This window comes from Anolis sagrei, chromosome X (assembly GCF_037176765.1).
Source record: "Anolis sagrei isolate rAnoSag1 chromosome X, rAnoSag1.mat, whole genome shotgun sequence".
NCBI lineage: Eukaryota > Metazoa > Chordata > Lepidosauria > Squamata > Dactyloidae > Anolis > Anolis sagrei.
In genome coordinates this window covers 110,114,863-110,138,378 of record NC_090034.1, presented here as the reverse complement: position 1 = coordinate 110,138,378, position 23,516 = coordinate 110,114,863, and the positions used below count along the sequence as shown (strand labels likewise).

General features: G+C 44.8%; 1 protein-coding gene across 1 annotated transcript in view; it reads right to left on the bottom strand.

The window, feature by feature from the left end:
- Nucleotides 1-23,516, bottom strand: part of LOC132765029 (multiple epidermal growth factor-like domains protein 8) — a 103,666-nt gene that overhangs the window by 3,704 nt on the left and 76,446 nt on the right. Inside the window, exons 32-42 of the mRNA XM_067461197.1 lie at nt 21,770-21,914; nt 20,187-20,421; nt 18,963-19,095; nt 18,641-18,851; nt 16,158-16,372; nt 14,222-14,429; nt 11,972-12,134; nt 9,683-9,875; nt 6,508-6,678; nt 1,916-2,046; nt 52-184 (exon numbers count right to left, since the gene is read on the bottom strand). Coding sequence (XP_067317298.1) covers nt 52-184; nt 1,916-2,046; nt 6,508-6,678; nt 9,683-9,875; nt 11,972-12,134; nt 14,222-14,429; nt 16,158-16,372; nt 18,641-18,851; nt 18,963-19,095; nt 20,187-20,421; nt 21,770-21,914 — 1,938 coding nt within the window. The remainder of the gene's footprint in view (nt 1-51; nt 185-1,915; nt 2,047-6,507; nt 6,679-9,682; nt 9,876-11,971; nt 12,135-14,221; nt 14,430-16,157; nt 16,373-18,640; nt 18,852-18,962; nt 19,096-20,186; nt 20,422-21,769; nt 21,915-23,516) is intronic.

The window sequence follows — 23,516 nt, the reverse complement described above, 5'->3', positions numbered from 1 at the left end:
CAGGTGCCCACTCAGGATTATCTCATGCCCACTGGACTACCTAATGCCCACCTGCTGCTTGTAGCAGTCCTTCTTGTCCGCCTGGGCGCTGTTCTGGCACCCTCCGGTCTCCGTGTTGTTCTGGCAGGGGCAGCCCGTCCCGTCCAGCTCGTTGCAGGAGTCCGCGTGGCCGTTGCATTGGCACCTGTCCAACAACAACAACATTGGTTAAGCAACCGAACTGCTCAACCAGCCGACTGATAGCAGATTCAAGGCTGAAAAGAAATCCATTCCTGGCCGCTTGGGATATAGAGTAGATTAGGGGATATAAGTGCCAAGTACAGAATCTGTAGCCAGACGAAGCAACGTTGGAATTGAGTCAAGACATCGGCTCAGGTGCCTTGGATAGATTCTTGTGCCTTGTTTGATTCATGCTCAAGTTTTGCCTTGGAAGTTTCAGTATTTGTTGCCATGAACTCTGACGGACTATTTCAGGATTTGTTGTTCCTATCTTTCTTTTCTACCTACTTGGATTTACCTATTTTTGTGGATTGCTTTTTAAACCCATGGATAAAAATCCCATTCCCATTCCCTTCAGGTCCAAAAGGCAGCCTTGCTTTGCAGTGTGTTTCACTCATCTGCAGTAGGCTTGGGCGGTTTCGTTCGTTAATTTCGTAATTCATTATTAATTCGTATTTAAATTACCGTATATTCTGGCATATAAGACGACTGGGCGTATAAGACGACCCCTACTTTTCCAGTTAAAATATAGAGTTAAGATGACTCCCATGCATAAGACTACACCTCCATATAAGACGACCCCTGACTTTTGAGAAGATTTTCTTGAGTTAAAAAGTAGTCTTATACGCCAGAATATACTGTAGCTTACGATCCAATATTGAGCCATGCAGGAATAGTGTGAGGAGTAAATTAGATTCGAAACAATTTTTTCAATTTATTTCGTAATTATTTCGTAATTATTTCGTAATTATTTTGGCATGTCTGGTGCAAGTTTTAGAGTTGTTGTTTGTTTTATCACACCAACAGTCAACAACAGAGGGAGAGGGAAGCTTCGGAAGTTCCCCCTCTCCCCTTTGGAGGTTTTTTAAGCATATTGCTTAAAAATAATTAACGAACGAAACCGCCCAAGCCTAGTACCTATTGATCTACTCACATTTGCAGATTTTCAAATTCCTAGGTTGGCAGAAGCTGGGGCTAACAGCGGGAGCTCGTGCCGCTCCCTGGATTCAAACCTCCAACCTTTCCGTTACCAAGTTTCACAGTGTAACCCACTGTGGCCTTCAGCATAACACATACACACTAGGGCTGGGCAGTTTCGTTTCGTTAATTCATAATTCGTTAATAATTCGTTAATTTTTTCAATTACAAAACGATAACGAACCATTCTGGAGCAATTATTTAAAAAAACGAATTTTCAAAAACGTTTTGTAAATGCTTCGTATTTCGATATTGTATTCGTTTCGTTATTGTTCTGAGGTCGTTTCGTTATTATTTCCGCATGTCTGGGCCAGTTTTTTGTTTAATTAGTGAAAAAAAATTATAATATCACACCAACAGTCAAGAACAGAGGGAGAGGGAAGCTTCAGAAGGTTTTGGAGGTTTTTTAGCGTATTTCGCGGTCGCGTCCACCATTAACGAATCGATTCGTTATTGTTTCGGAAATCGATTCGTTAATTTTTTACCATTTACGAAATTTTGTAAATATCGAACTTTTTAAAAGGAAAATTTTGTAATTATTTTAAATATCGAAACAAAAAAAAACCCCAAATACAAATCGATTTTAGAAACAAATTTTTCCGTTGTTACCCAGGCCTAATACACACACACATATATACACACACAAAACACATATACACAGATTGGGCCACAGCAACGTGTGGCAGGGGACAGCTAATATATGTCTCGATGTGCTTACTTGGTGCACTTCCCTTCCAGCAGGAAGAAGCCGTGGAGGCAGCTCTCGCACTTCTCCCCAAAGCTGTTGTTCTGGCAGTTCACGCAGACCGCCGTGTCCTCCGCCGGACCTTCGGACACCCATTTGGGGATCTGTGGGGGGGAAAAGGGGGAAACGCATGGGACCCTTGCATGCTCCACCATGCGCCCATTTCCCAGCCAACATGTTCTAGCAGCATTTGCTCCTGACATTTTGCCCGCATCTATGGCTACTGGCATCTTCAGAGGAACTTGGCCACAGTGGTCCACGCTCTGGTTACATCCCGTATAGACTACTGCAATGCGCTCTACATGGGATTGCCTTTGAAGACTGTCCGGAAACTTCAAATGGTCCAACACAGGGGTCCTCAAACTTCTTAAACAGAGGGCCAGATTATAATTTGAAAAAAATAATGAATTTATTTATTTATTTATTTATTGTATGTTAACCTCCAGAGAGGAAACAACCAGGCACATCTTAACACCTCTCAACGAAAGATTTTCCCAGGCTCAGCCAGGCCTTCAAATGCTAATAAAGGTGGTCGGTTGAAACATTCACACCTGGCTCCAGCAGACAAGAGTCCTTTGTCCCACCCTGGTCATCATTCCACAGATATATAAACCCATTTCCCTACTTCCAACAGACCTCACTGCCTCTGAGGATGCTTGCCATAGATGCAGGCGAAACGTCAGGAGAAAATGCCTCTAGACCATGGCCATAGAGCCCGAAAAAACCTACAACAACCCATTCACCCTAGCTCCATCAGACAAGAGTCCTTTGTCCCACCCTGGTCATTATTCCACAGATATATAAACCCATTTTCCTAGTTCCAACAGACCTCACTCCCTCTGAGGATGCTTGCCATAGATGTAGGCGAAACGTCAGGAGAGAATGCCTCTAGACCATGGCCATATAGCATGAAAAAACCTACAACAACCCATTCACCCCTAGCTCCAGCAGACAAGAGTCCTTTGTCCCACCCTGGTCATCATTCCACAGATAGATAAACCCATTTCCCTACTTCCAACAGACCTCACTGCCTCTGAGGATGCTTGCCATAGATGCAGGCGAAACGTCAGGAGAAAATGCCTCTAGACCATGGCCATATAGCCCGAAAAACCTACAACAACCCATTCACCCCTAGCTCCAGCAGACAAGAGTCCTTTGCCCCACGCTGGTCATCATTCCACATATATATAAACCCATTTTCCTACTTCCAACAGACCTCACTACCTCTGAGGATGCTTGCCATAGATGCAGGCGAAATGTCAGGAGAGAATGCCTCTAGAACATGGCCATATAGCCCGAAAAAACCCACAAGAACCTAAACTTATTAGTATTCCAATGGGAAGTGTGGGCCTTCTTTTGGCTGATGATAGGATTATTGGTGTTGTTGTTGTTGTTGTTGTGTTTTCAAGTTGTTTCAGACTTAGGTTGACCCTGAGTGAGGGCCGGGTTCATGACCTTGGAGGGCCGTATTTGGCCCCCGGGCCGTAGTTTGAGGACCCCCGGTCCAACGTTTGGCAGCCAGGTTCCTAACGGGAGCGGTGGATTTTATCATAACAATCTGGATCTTGCTTTTGGAGTTTGCGAAACCCTACCTTGGGATACTTCTTCGTTCCTGCTTATCTTCCTACCTTATTGGACTCATCTATTTTCTGGAAGCATGTTTTTACTTGGCTGTTTTTACTTATCTTCTATCTAAATAAAAATGTCATGTTAGTTCGTGCTACCATCAGCACTCAAAAACCACGGTGGGAATTGACACCCAATTTGGACACAAGACACCTAACTGTCCAATTTATGTCCTCCACTCAAAAAAATTGATTTTGTCATTTGGGAGTTGTAGTTGCTGGGATTTATAGTTCACCTACAATCAAAGAGCATTCTGAACTCCACCAGTGATGGAATTGGGCCAAACTTAGCACACAGGGCTCCCATGACCAACAGAAAAAACTGGAAAGGTTTGGTGGACATTGACCTTGAGTTTGGGAATTATAGTTCACCCACATCCAGAGAGCACTGTGGACTCAAACAATGATGGATCTGGACCAAACTTGGCACGAATACTCAGTATGCCCAAATATGAACACAGATGGAGTTTAAGGGAAATAGACCTTGGCATTTGGGAGTTGTATTTATTTATTTATTTATTTAGTACACTTGTATACCGCTAATATCTCAGCCTGTGCGGCGACTCATTGCGGTTTACAACATATTTAAAAATACAATATTCACTTTAAAAATATAAAATAAAATATAAAAATACATACATATACATACATAGTATTGGGCCACCAATACAGCCCGGAACATCTCATAGTTAAAGTCGTAATCCAATTCGTTATCCTTGATTGCTAGTCCATGATCAAAACATCATCACATCGGAATTAGTTGAAAACTTGCTCGAACATCCAAGTTTTCAGTTTTTTCCGAAATGCCATTAGCGAGGTGGCTGATCTTATTTCAGTAGGGAGGGCATTCCAAAGCCGGGGGGCCACCACAGAAAAGGCCCTGTCTCTCGTTCCCGCAAGCCGCACTTGTGAAGCAGGCGGGATGGAGAGAAGGGCTTCTCCTGAAGATCTTAGGGTCCTGGTGGGCTGATAGGCCGAGATACGTTCGGATAGGTATGTAGGGCCAGAACCGTTTAGGGCTTTAAAGGTCAAAGCCAGCACTTTGAATTGGGCTCGGTAGCTAATCGGTAGCCAGTGGAGCTGGTACAGCAGAGGAGTTGTATGCTCCCTGCGCTCCGCTCCCGTTAGTATCATGGCTGCCGAACGTTGGACTAGTTGGAGCTTCCGGGCCGTCTTCAAAGGCAGCCCCACGTAGAGAGCGTGGCAGTAGTCAAGACGGGATGTAACCAGAGCGTGGACTACCGTGGCCAAGTCAGACTTCCCAAGGTACGGTCGCAGTTGGCGCACGAGTCTTAACTGTGCGAATACTCCCCTGGTCACCGCCGAAACCTGGGGATCCAGGCTCAGCGATGAGTCCAGGGTCACTCCCAAGCTGCGAACCTGCGTCTTCAGGGGGAGTGCGACCCCGTCTAACACAGGCTGGGATTTATAGTTCACCTACAATCAAAGAGCATTCTGAACTCCACCAGTGATGGAATTGGGCCAAACTTAGCACACAGGGCTCCCATGACCAACAGAAAAAACTGGAAAGGTTTGGTGGACATTGACCTTGAGTTTGGGAATTATAGTTCACCCACATCCAGAGAGCACTGTGGACTCAAACAATGATGGATCTGGACCAAACTTGGCACGAATACTCAGTATGCCCAAATATGAACACAGATGGAGTTTAAGGGAAATAGACCTTGGCATTTAGGATTTGTACTTACTGGGATTTATAGTTCACCTACAATCAAAGAGCATTCTGAACTCCACCAATGATGGAATTGGGCCAAACATGGCATATGGGACTTCCATGACCAACAGAACACACTGGAAGGGTTTGGTGGGCATTGACCTTGAGTTTTGGGAGTTGTAGTTCGCCTACATCCAGAGAGCACTGTGGACTCAAACAATGATGGATCTGGACCAAACTTGGCACAAATACTCAGTATGCCCAAATATCAACACAGATGGAGTTTAAGGGAAGTAGACCTTGACATTTGGGAGTTGTAGTTGCTGGGATTTATAGTTCGCCTACAATCAAAGAGCATTCTGAACTCCACCAGCGATGGAACTGAACCAAACATGGCATACGGGACTTCCATGACCAACAGAACACACTGGAAGGGTTTGGTGGGCATTGACCTTGAGTTTGGGAGTTGTAGTTCACCTAAATCCAGAGATCACTGTGGACTCAAACAATGATGGATCTGGACCAAACTTGGCACAAGCACTCAATACGCCCAAATATGAACCCAGATGGAGTTTGGAGGAAATAGACATTGACAGTTGGGATTTGTAGTTACTGGGATTCATAGTTCTCCCCAAACCCTGGCAGGGGACAGCTAGTCTTCAATAAAAAAAGGATTGTTTTCCTACGGGATGTGTGGTATTTTGAAGTCAGAGGGTTATTCCTGTTCTGGACTCGGTTTAGACTCGAGTCAATATGTTTTCCCAGTTTTTTTGTGGTAAAATTAGGTGGCTCGGCTTATATTCGGGTCGGCTTATACTTGAGTATATACGGTAACTCGGTTGTCTCTCTTGGATCACATATCTCCTCTTCTTAGCCACTCACAATTCAAAGCATTGCAATGCAACTTTGAGGCGGTCAACAATCCAAAAGGAATGAAGTCCAGGCTACTTCTATGCAGATGCCCTCCCTAATTGACTATGCTATCGTCACGGTTACTCACATGCTAATAATGGGTGGATCAGCACTTGCAAATCAAGGTTGCTAATTGCAAAACCCACACAAGGGTTGTTTCCTCCCACCCGGGACATTATCCCACAAGGATTGAATGCACTCCACTTGCTTGACTACTATCAGATCCTCTGCAGATGCCGGTAGCCACAGATGCAGGCGAAACGTCAGGAGCAAATGCTGCTAGAACACATTGACCACACAACAGGTTGCACAGAAAGACAAAGAGATGATGGAAGATGCAACGACGCACGTACCAAGGCGGGATCCAGCGGGAAGCGGACGGGGTCTCTCCTGGCGCGCTCGTACTCCTCGCGGGTGATGCACAGGTTGCTGTTTCCGCGGCAAAAGGCGTGGCAGGGACGGCAGGTGCCTCCACTCAGTGCCGAACCCACAAAGAGCGGCTGGCATTTCTCGCAGTGCTGGCCCTGGAAGGAGAGGAGGAGGAGGTCACCGAACGTGGGGAACATTGAGGCTTACCCATGTGTTGGAATGCTCAAAAACAGGCCTGGGCCAACTTTGGTCTTCCGTCCAGGTGTTTTGGACTTCAACTCCCACAATTCCTAACAGCCTACCGGCTGTTAGGAATTGTGGGAGTTGAAGTCCAAAACACCTGGACGGAAGACCAAAGTTGGCCTGGTGTGGATGCGCCCTGAATTCATTTCTCCCTCCCTGCTTGCCTTCTTCTTTCCTTTCTTTCTCTTTCTCCTTCCTTCCTATGTTCCTCCCTTCCTATGTTTCTTCCTTCCTTCCTTTTTTCCTTCCTTCCTTCCTATGTTTGTTTGTTCCTTCCTTCTTCCCTTCCCCTCCTTCTTTCGTTTCTTCCTTCCTTCCTTTCCTTCCTTCCTACGTTTGTTTGTTCCTTCCTTCCTTCTTCCCTTCCCTTCCTTCTTTTGTTTCTTCCTTCCTTCCTATGTTTCTTCCTTCCTTCCTTCCTTCCTTCCTTCCTTCCTTCTTCCATTCCTTCTTTTGTTTCTTCCTTCCTTCCTTCCTACATTTGTTTGTTCCTTCCTTCCTTCTTCCCCTCCCTCCCTTCTTTTGTTTCTTCCTTCCTTCCTATGTTTCTTCCTTCCTTCCTTCCTTCCTTCCTTCCTTCCTTCTTCCATTCCTTCTTTTGTTTCTTCCTTCCTTCCTACATTTGTTTGTTCCTTCCTTCCTTCTTCCCTTCCCTTCCTTCTTTTGTTTCCTCCTTCCTTCCTATGTTTCTTCCTTCCTTCCTTCCTTCCTTCCTTCCTTCTTCCATTCCTTCTGTTTCTTCCTTCCTTCCTTCCTACATTTGTTTGTTCCTTCCTTCCTTCTTCCCCTCCCTCCCTTCTTTTGTTTCTTCCTTCCTTCCTATGTTTGTTTGTTCCTTCCTTCCTCCCTTCCCCTCCTTCTTTTGTTTCTTCCTTCCTTCCTTCCTTCCTACATTTGTTTGTTCCTTCCTTCCTTCTTCCTCTCCCTCCCTTCTTTTGTTTCTTCCTTCCTTCCTATGTTTGTTTCTTCCTTCCTTCCTTCCTTCCTTCCTTCCTTCTTCCCTTCCTTCTTTTGTTTCTTCCTTCCTTCCTATGTTTGTTTCTTCCTTCCTTCCTTCCTTCCTTCCTTCCTTCTTCCCTTCCTTCTTTTGTTTCTTCCTTCCTTCCTATGTTTGTTTGTTCCTTCCTTCCTCCCTTCCCCTCCTTCTTTTGTTTCTTCCTTCCTTCCTTCCTTCCTTCCTTCCTACATTTGTTTGTTCCTTCCTTCCTTCTTCCTCTCCCTCCCTTCTTTTGTTTCTTCCTTCCTTCCTATGTTTCTTCCTTCCTTCCTTCTTCCATTCCTTCTTTTGTTTCTTCCTTCCTTCCTTCCTACATTTGTTTGTTCCTTCCTTCCTTCTTCCCCTCCCTCCCTTCTTTTGTTTCTTCCTTCCTTCCTATGTTTGTTTGTTCCTTCCTTCCTCCCTTCCCCTCCTTCTTTTGTTTCTTCCTTCCTTCCTTCCTTCCTTCCTTCCTTCCTTCCTACATTTGTTTGTTCCTTCCTTCCTTCTTCCTCTCCCTCCCTTCTTTTGTTTCTTCCTTCCTTCCTATGTTTCTTCCTTCCTTCCTTTCCTTCCTTCCTACGTTTGTTTGTTCCTTCCTTCCTTCTTCCCTTCCCTTCCTTCTTTTGTTTCTTCCTTCCTTCCTATGTTTCTTCCTTCCTTCCTTCCTTCCTTCCTTCCTTCCTTCCTTCTTCCATTCCTTCTTTTGTTTCTTCCTTCCTTCCTACATTTGTTTGTTCCTTCCTTCCTTCTTCCCCTCCCTCCCTTCTTTTGTTTCTTCCTTCCTTCCTATGTTTCTTCCTTCCTTCCTTCCTTCCTTCCTTCCTTCCTTCCTTCCTTCTTCCATTCCTTCTTTTGTTTCTTCCTTCCTTCCTACATTTGTTTGTTCCTTCCTTCCTTCTTCCCTTCCCTTCCTTCTTTTGTTTCTTCCTTCCTTCCTTCCTTCCTTCCTTCCTTCCTTCTTCCATTCCTTCTGTTTCTTCCTTCCTTCCTTCCTACATTTGTTTGTTCCTTCCTTCCTTCTTCCCCTCCCTCCCTTCTTTTGTTTCTTCCTTCCTTCCTATGTTTGTTTGTTCCTTCCTTCCTCCCTTCCCCTCCTTCTTTTGTTTCTTCCTTCCTTCCTTCCTTCCTTCCTACATTTGTTTGTTCCTTCCTTCCTTCTTCCCCTCCCTCCCTTCTTTTGTTTCTTCCTTCCTTCCTATGTTCCTTCCTTCCTTCCTTCCTTCTTCCCTTCCTTCTTTTGTTTCTTCCTTCCTTCCTATGTTTGTTTGTTCCTTCCTTCCTCCCTTCCCCTCCTTCTTTTGTTTCTTCCTTCCTTCCTTCCTTCCTACGTTTGTTTGTTCCTTCCTTCCTTCTTCCCCTCCCTCCCTTCTTTTGTTTCTTCCTTCCTTCCTATGTTTCTTCCTTCCTTCCTTCCTGTTTCTTCTTTCCTTGCTTCCTTCCTATTTTTGTTTGTTCCTTCCTTCTTCCCTTCCTTCTTTTGTTTCTTCCTTCCTTCCCTCCTTCCTATGTTTGTTTGTTCCTTCCTTCCTTCTTCCCTTCCCCTCCTTTGTTTCTTCCTTCCTTCCTTCCTTCCTACCTACCTACCTACCTATGTTTTTTCCTTCCTTTCCTTTCCTTCCTTCCTACATTTGTTTGTTCCTTCCTTTCCCTCCCTCCTTCCTTCGTTTCTTCCTATGTTCCTTCCTTCCTTCCTATGTTTGTTTCTTCCTTCCTTCCTTTTCTTTCATTTCTCCTTTCTTCTCATTTTCTTTCATTCGTCTCTTTCTCTCTCTCTTTCATTCCTTCCTTCCTTCCCCTTTCCTTCCTCTTTCCATCTATTGATCGATCAATCGATCGATATAGGGAGAGAGAGAGAATGACATTGCAACACTCCATACAAGAACGTGGGAATTTCCCCAAGTGCATGGAAACGCGTGAAAATACCCCGGCCCCCTCACCATGGTGTTGTTGTAGCACTGGAGGCACTGGTCCTGGGCCTCCACTCCCAGGCAGTTGCTGTGCTTGTTGCAGTGGCACTCCACGGAGCAGTTGCGCCCCACGTAGCCAAAGTGGCAGTGGCAGGCGTTGGGCTCCGCGCACGTCCCATTCACACAGCCCTGCTCACACACCGGCCTGCACAGGCCCGTCACGCTGAAATAGACCAGGAAGAGGACTGTCAGGCCCACCACTGGGTTTCAAGGAAAAACTTCCATCTCAAAAAAGTGGGAATGAACATTTGTTGGTTTGTACCACAAAGGCTCCTCTGTAGCTTTGATGGATTTGGACCAACCTGGGTATATGTTTTCATTATAGTCCAAATTAAAATCATTTCTGGGTTTCAAAGAAAAAGTCCATTCCATTTGCTGCTACGGCCCCAAAAACGAATAAATGGGAATGCGCATTTGTTGGTTTGTACCACAAAGTGTCCTCCATGGCTTTGATGGATCTGGACCATCCTAGGTACATATATTCACTATAGTCCAACTTAAAATCATTGCTGTGTTTCAAGCAATAATTTCATCCCATTTGGGATTAAGACCGCAAAAATAAATAAATGGGAATGCACATTTGTTGGTTTGTACCACAAAGTGTCCTCCGTGGCTTTGATGGATCTGGACCAACCTGGGTACATATAATCATTATAGTCCAACTTAAAATCATAGCTGAGTTTCAAACAAATATTCAATTCTATTTGGTGCTAGAGCCCCAAAAAAGAAATAAACGGGAATGCGCATTTGTTGGTTTGTACCACAAAGGCTCCTCTATGGCTTTGCTGGATCTGGACCAACCTGGGTACATGTATTCATTATAGTCCAACTTAAAATCATGGCTGGGTTTCAAACAAATATTCAATCCTATTTGGTGTCAGAGCCCCAAAAAAGAAATACAAGGGAATGCGCACTTGTTGGTTTGTACCACAAAGGCTCCTCTGTGGCTTTGATGAATCTGGACTAACCTGGGTACATATAATCATTATAGTCCAACTTAAAATCATGGCTGGGTTTCAAACAAATATTCAATTCTATCTGGTGCTAGTGCCCCAAAAAAGAAATATATGGGAATGCGCATTTGTTGGTTTGTACCACAAAGGCTCCTCTGTGGCTTTGTTGGATCTGGACTAACATGGGTACATATAATCATTATAGTCCAACTTAAAATCATAGCTGAGTTTCAAACAAATATTCAATTCTATTTGGTGCTAGAGCCCCAAAAAAGAAATAAATGGGAATGCGCATTTGTTGGTTTGTACCACAAAGGCTCCTCTGTGGCTTTGTTGGATCTGGACTAACATGGGTACATATAATCATTATAGTCCAACTTAAAATCATAGCTGAGTTTCAAACAAATATTCAATTCTATCTGGTGCTAGAGCCCCAAAAAAGAAATAAATGGGAATGCGCATTTGTTGGTTTGTACCACAAAGGCTCCTCTGTGGCTTTGTTGGATCTGGACTAACATGGGTACATATAATCATTATAGTCCAACTTAAAATCATAGCTGAGTTTCAAACAAATATTCAATTCTATTTGGTGCTAGAGCCCCAAAAAAGAAATAAATGGGAATGCGCATTTGTTGGTTTGTACCACAAAGGCTCCTCTGTGGCTTTGTTGGATCTGGACTAACATGGGTACATATAATCATTATAGTCCAACTTAAAATCATAGCTGAGTTTCAAACAAATATTCAATTCTATCTGGTGCTAGAGCCCCAAAAAAGAAATAAATGGGAATGCGCATTTGTTGGTTTGTACCACAAAGGCTCCTCTGTGGCTTTGTTGGATCTGGACTAACATGGGTACATATAATCATTATAGTCCAACTTAAAATCATAGCTGAGTTTCAAACAAATATTCAATTCTATTTGGTGCTAGAGCCCCAAAAAAGAAATAAATGGGAATGCGCATTTGTTGGTTTGTACCACAAAGGCTCCTCTGTGGCTTTGTTGGATCTGGACTAACATGGGTACATATAATCATTATAGTCCAACTTAAAATCATGGCTGGGTTTCAAACAAATATTTAATTCTATTTGGTGCTACAGCCCCAAAAAAGAAATACAAGGGAATGCGCATTTGTTGGTTTGTACCACAAAGACTCCTCTGTGGCTTTGTTAGATCTGGACTAACCTGGGTACATATAATCATTATAGTCCAACTTAAATGTATTGCTAGATTTCAAACCAAAATTCCATTCTGTTTGAGGTTCCTATCCATGTCCACATTTGGCTTTGGCGCCTCTCCGCACTCACTTGTCCAGCGTGTATCCGTTCTTGCAGGTGCACTGATAGCCTTGCGGCAGGTCGCTGCAGTTCTGCGTCTCGTTGCAGTCGTGGTGACCGTTCAAGCACTCGTTCTCCGGAGCGCAGGACATGAACGCCCAGTCCGCCTTCGGCCCGCAGGACTCCGCCAGCCCTGCGAGGGAGGACAGCGCTCTGAGCAACACAAAGCCCTTCCTTATGTGTTAGTGGGCTCTCACTTCCTGCAATTTGAACCAACGGCTCCATTGTGTCCTGGTTCCCGGAGTTACAAACATCCGACTAACAGTTAAGAACAGGGCTGGACTGGATGGCCTTTGTGGGTCCCTTCCAAATCTACGATACTATATCTATCTCATATATATCCATATATCACGCACACACATATATACATACAGGCCCTGAGTTACAAATATCTGACTTTCAAAGGACTCCTGGCTAAGAACGGGGCTAGACTGGATGGCCTTTAGGGGTCCCTTCCAAATCTATGATACTATATCTATCTCATATATATATATACACACATACATACATTACACACACAAATATGCATACATATATACAGGCTGTGTTCAATTTACAAATGACACATCGTTAAGGAACGGGGCTGGACTGGATGCCCTTTGGAGGTCCCTTCCAAATCTATGATACTATATCTATCCCAAACACACACATATATAGACATATATCATGCATACATATGTACGAGGGTTGAATGAAAAGTAATGCCTCCACCTTTGTAACTCCTCAACAGATGGCAGTACTGGTATGCGGCAGGTACTGGCTTGTTCAGAAGACTCTCCTCTACAATTCCATTTGGAGGGTTGGATGGAAAGTAATGCCTCCACCTTCGTAACTCCTTAACAGATGGCAGTACTGGGATGCGGCAGGTACTGGCTTGTTCAGTAGACTCTCCTCTACAATTCCATTTGGAGGGTTGGATGGAAAGTAATGCCTCCACCTTCGTAACTCCTTAACAGATGGCAGTACTGGGATGCGGCAGGTACTGGCTTGTTCAGTAGACTCTCCTCTACAATTCCATTTGGAGGGTTGGATGGAAAGTAATGCCTCTACCTTCGTACCTCCTTAACAGATGGCAGTACTGGGATGCGGCAGGTACTGGCTTGTTCAGTAGACTCTCCTCTACAATTCCATTTGGAGGGTTGGATGGAAAGTAATGCCTCCACCTTCGTAACTCCTTAACAGATGGCAGTACTGGGATGCGGCAGGTACCGGCTATGGAACTGTAGAGGAGAGTCTACTGAACAAGCCAGTACCTGCCACATAGGTATTATGAGGAGTTACGAAGGTGGAGGCATTACTTTTCACTTTAACAACACAACCGTTCAATGCTAAGGCTTCCTGCCAGAATGGAACTGTAGAGGAGAGTCTACTGAACAAGCCAGTACCTGCCGCATACCAATACTGCCATCTGTCGAGGAGTTACGAAGGTGGAGGCATTACTTTTCATTTTAACAACACAACCGTTCAATGCTAAGGCTTCCCGCTGAAATGGAACTGTAGAGGAGAGTCGACTGAACAAGCCAGTACCTGCCGCATACCAGGACTGCCATCTGTCGAGGAGTTACGAAGGTGGAGGCATTACTTTTCATTTTAACAACACAACCGTTCAATGCTAAGGCTTCCCGCTGAAATGGAACTGTAGAGGAGAGTCGACTGAACAAGCCAGTACCTGCCGCATACCAGGACTGCCATCTGTCGAGGAGTTACGAAGGTGGAGGCATTACTTTTCATTTTAACAACACAACCGTTCAATGCTAAGGCTTCCCGCTGAAATGGAACTGTAGAGGAGAGTCGACTGAACAAGCCAGTACCTGCCGCATACCAGGACTGCCATCTGTCGAGGAGTTACGAAGGTGGAGGCATTACTTTTCATTTTAACAACACAACCGTTCAATGCTAAGGCTTCCCGCTGAAATGGAACTGTAGAGGAGAGTCGACTGAACAAGCCAGTACCTGCCGCATACCAGGACTGCCATCTGTCGAGGAGTTACGAAGGTGGAGGCATTACTTTTCATTTTAACAACACAACCGTTCAATGCTAAGGCTTCCCGCTGAAATGGAACTGTAGAGGAGAGTCGACTGAACAAGCCAGTACATGCCACATGCCTGTACTGCCATCTGTTGAGGAGTTGCGAAGATGGAGGCATTACTTTTCATTCAACCCTCATACACATACAGGCCGAAACGAAATGGGAGGTCTGGCTTGCACCTGTCACCCACCTTGCCTTGGTCCGCTGCGCCCGCCTTCCATGCAGCGCCCCTTGCCGTTCTCCCCACGGAGGCCGCACCACCCGCACCGCGGCTGCTGGATGCAAAGGGCGCACTGCTGGAACCGCGCACAGGACGGCGCACAGCTCTCGGAGCCGCTCAGCACCCGGCCGCACATCCCGGCCGCACAGCGCATGGGCAGGTACGTGGGGCTCATGCACTGCAAGGAGGAAGAAAAGGAGGCTCAGGCCACACTTCACAGGTGCGCACAACATCTCAACCATGCACCGGAAATACAATTATGTGTGGTATATTTGCACTGCCTACAACATAATCTAAACTATGCACCGGAAATACAATTATGCATGGTGCATTAGCACTGCACACAACACACATCTGAATTATGCAACAGAAATAACATTATCTGTGGTATATCTGCAGTGCCCACAACAGAAATGCACCCATCAATCTGAATTATGCACTGAAAATAAAATTATGCATGGTGTATTTGCACTGCCTACAACATACTCTAAACTATGCACCGGAAATACAATTATGCATGGTATTTCCACAATGCACACAACACAAATCTGAATTATGTACTGAAAATAAAATTATCCATGGTACGTGTGCACTGCCCAGAACGGAAATGCACCCACCAGTTTGAATTATGGATGATATGTTTGCATTACACGCAATACAAATCGGAATTATGCACTGAAAATAAAATTATGCATGGTGTATTTGCACTGCGCACAACACAAATCCGAATTATGCACCGGAAATACATTTATGCATGGTACCTTTGCGTTGTGCACAACACAAATCTGAATTATGCACCGGAAATACAATTATGCATGGTGTATTTGCGTTGCGCACAACACAAATCCGAATTATGCACCCCAGATACAATTATGCATGGTACCTTTGCGTTGCGCACAACACAAATCCGAATTATGCACCGGAAATACAATTATGCATGGTGTATTTGCGTTGTGCACAATACAAATCCGAATTATGCACCGCAGATACAATTATGCATGGTACCTTTGCGTTGCGCACAACACAAATCTGAATTATGCACCAGAAATACAATTATGCATGGTGTATTTGCGTTGCGCCCAACACAAATCTGAATTATGCACCGGAAATACAATTATGCATGGTGTATTTGCGTTGTGCAAAATATAAATCTGAATTATGCACCAGAAATAAAATAATGCATGGTATATTTGCTTTTTGCACAACACAAATCCGAATTATGCACCGGAAATACAATTATGCATGGTGTATTTGCGTTGTGCACAATACAAATCCGAATTATGCACCGCAGATACAATTATGCATGGTACCTTTGCGTTGCGCACAACACAAATCTGAATTATGCACCAGAAATACAATTATGCATGGTGTATTTGCGTTGCGCCCAACACAAATCTGAATTATGCACCGGAAATACAATTATGCATGGTGTATTTGCGTTGTGCAAAATATAAATCTGAATTATGCACCAGAAATAAAATAATGCATGGTATATTTGCTTTTTCCACAACACAAATCTGAATTATGCACCGGAAATACAATTATGCATGGTGTATTTGCGTTGTGCACAATACAAATCTGAATTATGCACTGGAAAAACAATTATGCATGGTGTATTTGCATTGCACACAACACCAATCTGAATTATATACTGAAAATAAAATTATCCATGGTATGTGTGCACTGCCACAACACAAATCCACCCACCAATCTGAATTATATATGGTAGTTTTGCATTGCACACAATACAAATTGGAATTATGCACTGAAAATACAATTATGCATGGTGTATTTGTGTTGTGCACAAAACAAATCTGAATTATGCACCAGAAATACAATTATGCATGGTGCATTTGCATTGCACTCAGGACACACCTGAGTGACGCAGCTTGCAGGAGAGCCTTACCTGCTGCAAGGAGACGCTCCAGACGCACTGCTGCCACCCGCCGTCGGCCCCCTTGGAGCTGAGGCACTCTGCGCACGTGCTGTGGTTGTGGCAGGGCGTGGGGCAGGCCAAGGGCGGGGAGGACTCCACGGGCATCGGGGAGACGTTCAGGAGCGAGTGGCTGAAGCAGGTCCAGTCGTAGGTGGGCTGCACGCTCAGGATGCGCCGCGTCTCCCCTGTCAATCAGAGAATCCCAGGAACCTAGAGCTGGAGGGCACCCCAAGGGCCATCCAGTCCAACCCCTTCTGCCAGGCAGGAAGTACACCCCCGAATTCCTCTTGGCAGATGGCCATCTAACCTCCGACTACTCTCTCTGAACCACACCTGAAAGCAGGTGAAAATGCACCATCTCACCTCCCACTATCTGATTCATTGATTGATTGGTCCACCTAGAGCCTCATCCATTGTCCCAAGAACCGTCCCAACTTCCTAGGCCACCTGTTCAATGCAATTTGATTGACTGATTGATTGATCAATTTATTAGTCCATTGTCTCCAAAACCTTCTCAACCTCCTAGGCCACCTATTCAATGCAATTTGATTGACTGACTGATTGATGGATCAATTTATTAGTCCATTGTCTCCGAAACCTTCCCATCCTCCTGGGCCACCTATTCAATGCAATTTGATTGACTGATTGATTGATCAATTTATTAGTCCATTGACTCCGAAACCTTCCCATCCTCCTGGGCCACTTATTCAATGTTATTGGATTGAGTGATTGATTGATTAGTTAATTTTTCCAAAAACCATCCCAACGTCCTGGGCCACCTCTTCAATGAAATTTAATTGACTGACTGATTGATTGATGAGTCCACCCAGGGAGTCATCCATTGTCCTGAGAACCTCTCCAACCTCCTAGGCAACCTATTCAATGCAATTTGATTGATAAATTGATCAACTGATGAGTCCAAGACTGACTAACTGACTGATCAACTGATTAGCCAACCTAGAACCTCATCCAGTGTCCCAAAACTGTTCCCAACATCCTGGGCCACCTATTCAATGCAATTTGATTAACTGATCGATTGATCAATTGAGGAATTAATTGGTCCACCCAGAGCCTCATCCATTGTGCTATGAACCTTTCCATTCTTTTGGGCCACCAATTCAATGCAATTTGACTGACCAATTGATAGATTAGTCCATGATTGATAGATTAGTCCCTGATTGATTGATTGATTGATTGATCAATTGATTAGTCCACCCAGATCCTCATCTATTGTCCCAAAAACCTTTCCATCTTCATGGGCCACCTATTCAAAAGCAATTTGATTGACTGATCAATAGATTAGTCCATGATTGGGTGACTGATTAGTCTCTGATTGATTGACTGATTGATTGATCAACTGATTAGTCCATCCAAAGCCTCATCCACTGTACTACAAACCTTTCCATCCTCATGGGCCACCTTTTCAAAAGCAATTTGATTAACAGATCAATAGATTAGTCCATGATTGAGTGATTGATTAGTCCCTGATTGATTGATCAATTGATTAGTCCACCCAGATCCTCATCCATTATCCCGAAAACATTCCATCCTCCTGGGTCACCTATTCACTGCAATTTAATTGATTGATTGATCAATTGATTAGTTCACCCAGAGCCTCATCCAACTGCCCAAAGAACCTTTCCATCCTTTGGGGCCACTTATCCAATGCAATTGGATTGATTAACTGATTAGTCCATGACTGACTGATTGATCAATCGAGTCCCCTAGGGGAGATAGGGTTAAATGCAAATAAAGGATTATTATTTATTGTTGTTGTTGTTGTTGTTATTATTATTATTATTACTACTACTACTACTACTACAATTGTCTGGTTGCCCCTGACACGATAAATAAATAAAATAATAATAATTATTATTATTATTATTATTATTATTATTATTATTATTTGTCGACCCAGAGCATCATCCATTGTCCTGAAAACCTTTCCATCCTCCTGAGAAATTTAATTGATTGATCGATTGATTAGTCCACCCAGAGCCTCATCCAACTGTCCAAAGATCCTTTCCATCCTTTGGGGCCACTTATGCAATGCAATTGGATTGATTAACTGATTAGTCCATGACTGACTGATTGATCAATTGAGGAGATAGGGTGAAATACAAATAATGTATTATTATTATTATTATTATTATTATTATTATTATTATTATTACAATTGTCTGGTTGCCCCTGAAATGATAAATAAATAAAATAATAATAATAAATATTTATTTATCATGTCAGGGGCAATCAGACAATTGTAATAATAATAATAATAACAACAACAACAACAATTATTATTATTATTATTATTATTATTATTATTATTATTATTATTATGTGTCCACCCAGAGCCTCATCCATTGTCCTGAGAACCTCCCCATTGCATCAGCTTCCCTGGCTTCTGAATCTCTGCAGCGCATGCTCCACCATTGCCGTAAATCAATGCTCACCGGTGCGCTTGAACTGTCGCGTCCACATGCACTTCCCGGAGGCGGTGCACTTGGCGCAGTCGGAGGCCTCGCAGGAGATCTCGGAGCAGTTGCTGGCCACGAAGATCTCCCGCTGGTTGATGCGGCAGTCGTTCTCCGAGGTGCAGCTGCCCGCGCTGCCGATGCAGGCGCCCTCGGGGCAGTTGGTGCACCACTTGCACTGCGGCACCGCCTGCAAAGCGGACACACTCAGGTCGCGTTGCCTCCCTGTTGACTGGCTAGGGTGGGCTGGATGGCCCTGGGGTGCCCCTTCCCATGCCAGGACAGTGCCAGCTGTACTCACCGGGATGCCCAGGCTGTGGGCCATGGCCCGGGGATGCTGGGAAAGGCATTCGCTGCAGGTCTTGAGGCGGCGGCACTCGTCCGCGGAGCGCGGGGTCGGGAAGCAAGAGGAGCCCCCCAAGGAACAGCCCTGCCTGGAAGGAAGGAAGGAAGGAGAGAGAGGGAGGGAGGGTGATGGAGGAGGACAGAAGGAGGTGTGGAAGGACAGAAGGGAGGAAGGAGAGGGAGGGAGGGAGGGAGGGAGGGAGGGAGGAAGAAGGGAAGAAAAGGGGGGGAAATAAGGAAGGAGGGAGATGTCAGGAAAGAAAGGAGGACAAGAAGGAAGAGGAGAGGATGGATGGGAAGGAAGGAAGGAAGGAAGGAAGGAAGGAAGGAAGGAAGGAAGGAAGGAAGGAAGGAAGGGTGATGGAGGAGGACAGAGAAGGATGTGTGGAAAGACAGAAAGGAGGAAGGAGAGAGAGGGAGGGAGGGAGGAAGAAGGGAAGGGGAAAAAATAGGGAAGGAGGGAGGGAAATGGCAGGAAAGAAAGGAGGGCAAGAAGGAAGAAAAGAGGATTGATGGGAAGGAAGGAAGGAAGGAAGGAAGGGTGATGGAGGAGGACAGAAGGAGGTGTGGAAGGACAGAAGGGAGGAAGGAGAGAGAGGGAGGAAGGAAGGATGGATGGATGAAGGGAAGAGAGGGGGAAAAATAGGGAGGGAGAGAGGGAGATGGCAGGAAAGAAGGGAGAGAAAGAAGGAAGAGGAGAGGATGGGTGGGAAGGAAGGAAGGAAAGAGGGGAAGAAAGGAATGGAAGGAGGGAAATGAAGGGGGAGGGAGGAAGTAAGGAAGGAAGGAAGGAAGGAAGGAAGGAGGGAGGGAGGTTGAAGAAAGGAGAGGAAGTATGGAGGAAATGAAGGGAGTGAAAGAAAGAAGAAGGGAAGATGGAATGAGTGAAAGAAAGAGGAAAGTTCGAAAGGAAGGAAGGAAGGAAATAGGGAAGAGAGGGATGGATGGATGGATGAAAGGAAGGGAGAGAGAGAGAAGGAAGGAAGGAAGGAAGGAAGGGAAAAGATCAATTTCAGCTGAACAATGTCCCTCTTTCTCCATCTACTGGCAGACTTGGGGTGGACTGGATGGCCTTTGGGTGCCCCTTCCCACTCTCTTTCCTCCCCTTCCTCCATCTCTAGGGTTCAGAAGAGGGAATGAGGAGCACGAGGGGGGGGAGAGGAAGGGGGGTGTCGTTTACCTTTCGGCGGCGTCAGCGGAGAGGCACCCCCCGTGGCACCATGCGCAGGAGGCGCTGGAGGCGTTGCAGGCGTGGCGCGAGGGGAAGACCAGGCAGGGGTCGGCGGGCAGCGAGAGGGAGAGCATGCGGCCCAGCGCCACCCCGTCAAAGCCCCCCGAGAGGAAGAGGCGGCCCCCCACCGAGGCCACCGCGTGCGCAATGGAGGCCCTCAGCGGCTCCCCCACCACGGCCCCCGCTGCAAGAGAAAAGGGAAGCCGTCATCTCAGGGGACGAGAACAGGCATGCGCACACCGAACTGCAAGGACGGGCCGTCCCTGAGTTGCAAACGTCCGACTTGCAAACGACTTCTACTTAAGAACGAGGCTGAGGCAACAAGAAGGGAGAGGAATCTTATATGATAGTATTAGTATTGTTATATTGTTCACTAGCCATCCCGTCACACATTGCTGTGGCCCGGTCTGTGTATATGTGTTTTGTGTGTGTGTATATGTGCATATATGTGGTTGTGCATATGTGTTATGATGCATTTTTTGGCTTTTTAAGTCTCTTTTGCTGTGTTTTTCAGTGTTTTACGAGTGAGTCATTTGTTGCCCTGACAGGTGTATTGTGTACAAATTTTGTGTCAATTCACCAAGTGGTTTTGAAAGGGCCTTTGAGTGAAATTCGCAAACGCTAAGCAAGGGGCTTTGAATGAAATTAACAGCAAAAGAGAAACATACCCTTTCTCTGTAGAAAAAGAGCAACACGGAAGAAAATGTTTCTAAGAAACATTTAAGAAACATTTGTTAAGAAATTTTTTTAAGAAAAATGTTTTTAAGAAACATTTAAGATCTGACATGTAGAGGTCGGAAGTTGTGTTGTGGTTAAGTTCAAAGGTTGTGGTTAAGAGCAGAGTCTGCAGGTACAAGAAGGTCCTTTCCATCAAAAGGTCAAGGGAGAGGGGCTGGAAAGAGAGTACTTTCCATGACAAAAAATGTTCTTGTTTACTTGAGGTTATATATCGGTGGTCAAGGGGATGCGGCAGTCACTTGAAATGCAATAATAACAGTAATAATAGAGCAAAATAATAAATGTAATAATAGAGTAAAATAATAAATGCAATAATAATAAAGTATAATAAATGTAATAATAATAATAGGGTAAAATACTGTAAATGTAATAATAATAAAGGAAGTAAAATAATACATGAAATAAAAACAATACTAATAACAGAATGAAATAATAAATAACTTTGATTCGAGTATAAGCCGAGGGGAGCTTTTTCAGCCTAAAAAAGGGGCTGGAAAACTAGGCTTATACTCGAGTATATACAGGAAGTAAGACCAATTCAATACCCTTTGCAGCAGGCTCAAAAACAACAAAAGTTTCTGCTGTCGAGCAACTACTTTCAAAGTCCGAGGCACACAATTAAACAGGAAATGACACTTTCAAACCAGGTAGAGAACATCTTCTGAATTCTGAGAGAAGGTATTATTTTCCAGTTCTGCACCATTTTATCCCATTCCTTCGATTTGCCTGGAGCATTGCCCTCTTGCAAGCCACGAAGCAATGCTTCCAGGTGATCCCTTCTGCACCTGGCTCACCTGTGCTGTTGGGGAGGATCCAGGTGTTGCAGTTCAGCTGGTAGAAGAAGAGGTGGTTGGTGAAGTTCTCGTGCTCCGTGCGCCCTCCGATCACCACCATGGTGTCCTTCAGGACGGCCGCCACGTGGAAAAAGTGCGCCAGAGGCTGCAGAAGGGAAGACGGAAAACAGGTTTAAAGGAGGAAGGAACACACTTCCTGTCGAAGGCTTTCGTGGCCGGAATCACTGGGTTGTTGTGAGTTTTTCAGGTTGCAGTAGCATTCTCTCCTGACGTTTTGCCTGCATCGGTGGCTAATGGCATCTTCAGAGGATTTGGTGTGAGTCGAAAGGGAAGTGTATACATGTGTGTGTGTATATATATATATGTGTGTGTGTGTATGTGTGTATACACACACACCTGTGGAATAGTGTCCAGGCTGGAAGAACTCTTGTCTGTTTAAAGCAAGTGTGAATGTTTCTGGACCGGGTTGTGGCGCATCTGGTTGGGAGTCAGCTGCATTGAAAATAACTACTGACTGAAAGGTCATGAGTTGCAGTTGGAGTAAGCTCCCAACCATTAATAGTCTAGCTTGCTGTCAACCTTTGCAGCCTGAAAGACAGTTGCATCTGTCAAGTAGGAAATTTAGGTACCACTTATGCGGAGAGGATAATTTAACTAATTTACGACACCATAAAACTAATTTAACTAATTTACCACACCATAAAACTCTCCAGCATCATGCAAAAGAATGAGGAAGTACTCCATCAGTGTGACAAGTGAACAGCGAAGCGACAGCTCCCCCAGTGGCTGGAATTCGAGCATAAACTTAACTAATTTACGACGCCATAAAACTCTCCAGCATCATGCAAAAGAATGAGGAAGTACTCCATCAGTGTGACAAGTGGACGGTGAAGCGACAGCTCCCCCGGTGGCCGGAATTCAGAACATACCCTCATGAAGCTGGAAAGTTAAATAGCCTCTGCGTGTCTCTCTATGTATATGTTGTATGTCTAAATGGCATTGAATGTTTGCCATGTCTATGTGCATTGTGATCTGCCCTGAGTCGCCTGTGGGGTGAAAAGGGCGGGCTATAAATACTGCAAATAAATAAGTAAATAAATGATGTTGCAATTAGAGAGCTTAAGTAGCATTGAATAGCCGTGAAGCTTCAAAGTCAATCAGTGAGGGGATCTGCATAGAGGTGGCCTGACCTCTGTTGCCTGGAGGCACCCTCTGTGGAATGATGTCCAGGGTGGGAGAAAGAACCCGTGTCTGTTTGAAGCAAGTGTGAGCATTGCAATTAGCAAGCCTGAAATAGCATTGAGTAGCCATGAAGTTTACAAAGTCAATCAGCGAGGGTATCTGCATAGAGGTAGTGAAGCAAGTGGAATGTATACCTGTGGAATAACGTCCAGGCTGGTAGAAAGAACACTGAATGTTGCAATGAGCAAGCTTGAATGGCTTTGAACAGCCATTAAATTTGCAAAGTCAATCAGCGAAGGTATCTGCAGAGGTAGTGAAGCAAATATACCTGTGGAATAATGTCCAGGTTGGGAAAAAAATGTTGAATGTTGCAATGAGCAAGTTTGAATGGCCTTGAGTAGGCATGAAGTTTGCAAAGTCAATCAGTGAGGGTACCTGCATAGAGGTAGTGAAGCAAATATCCCTGTGGAATAATGTCCAGGGTGGGAGAAAGAACGTTGAATGTTGCAATGAGCAAGCTTGAATGGCCTTGAGTAGCCATGAAATTTGCAAAGTCAATCAGTGA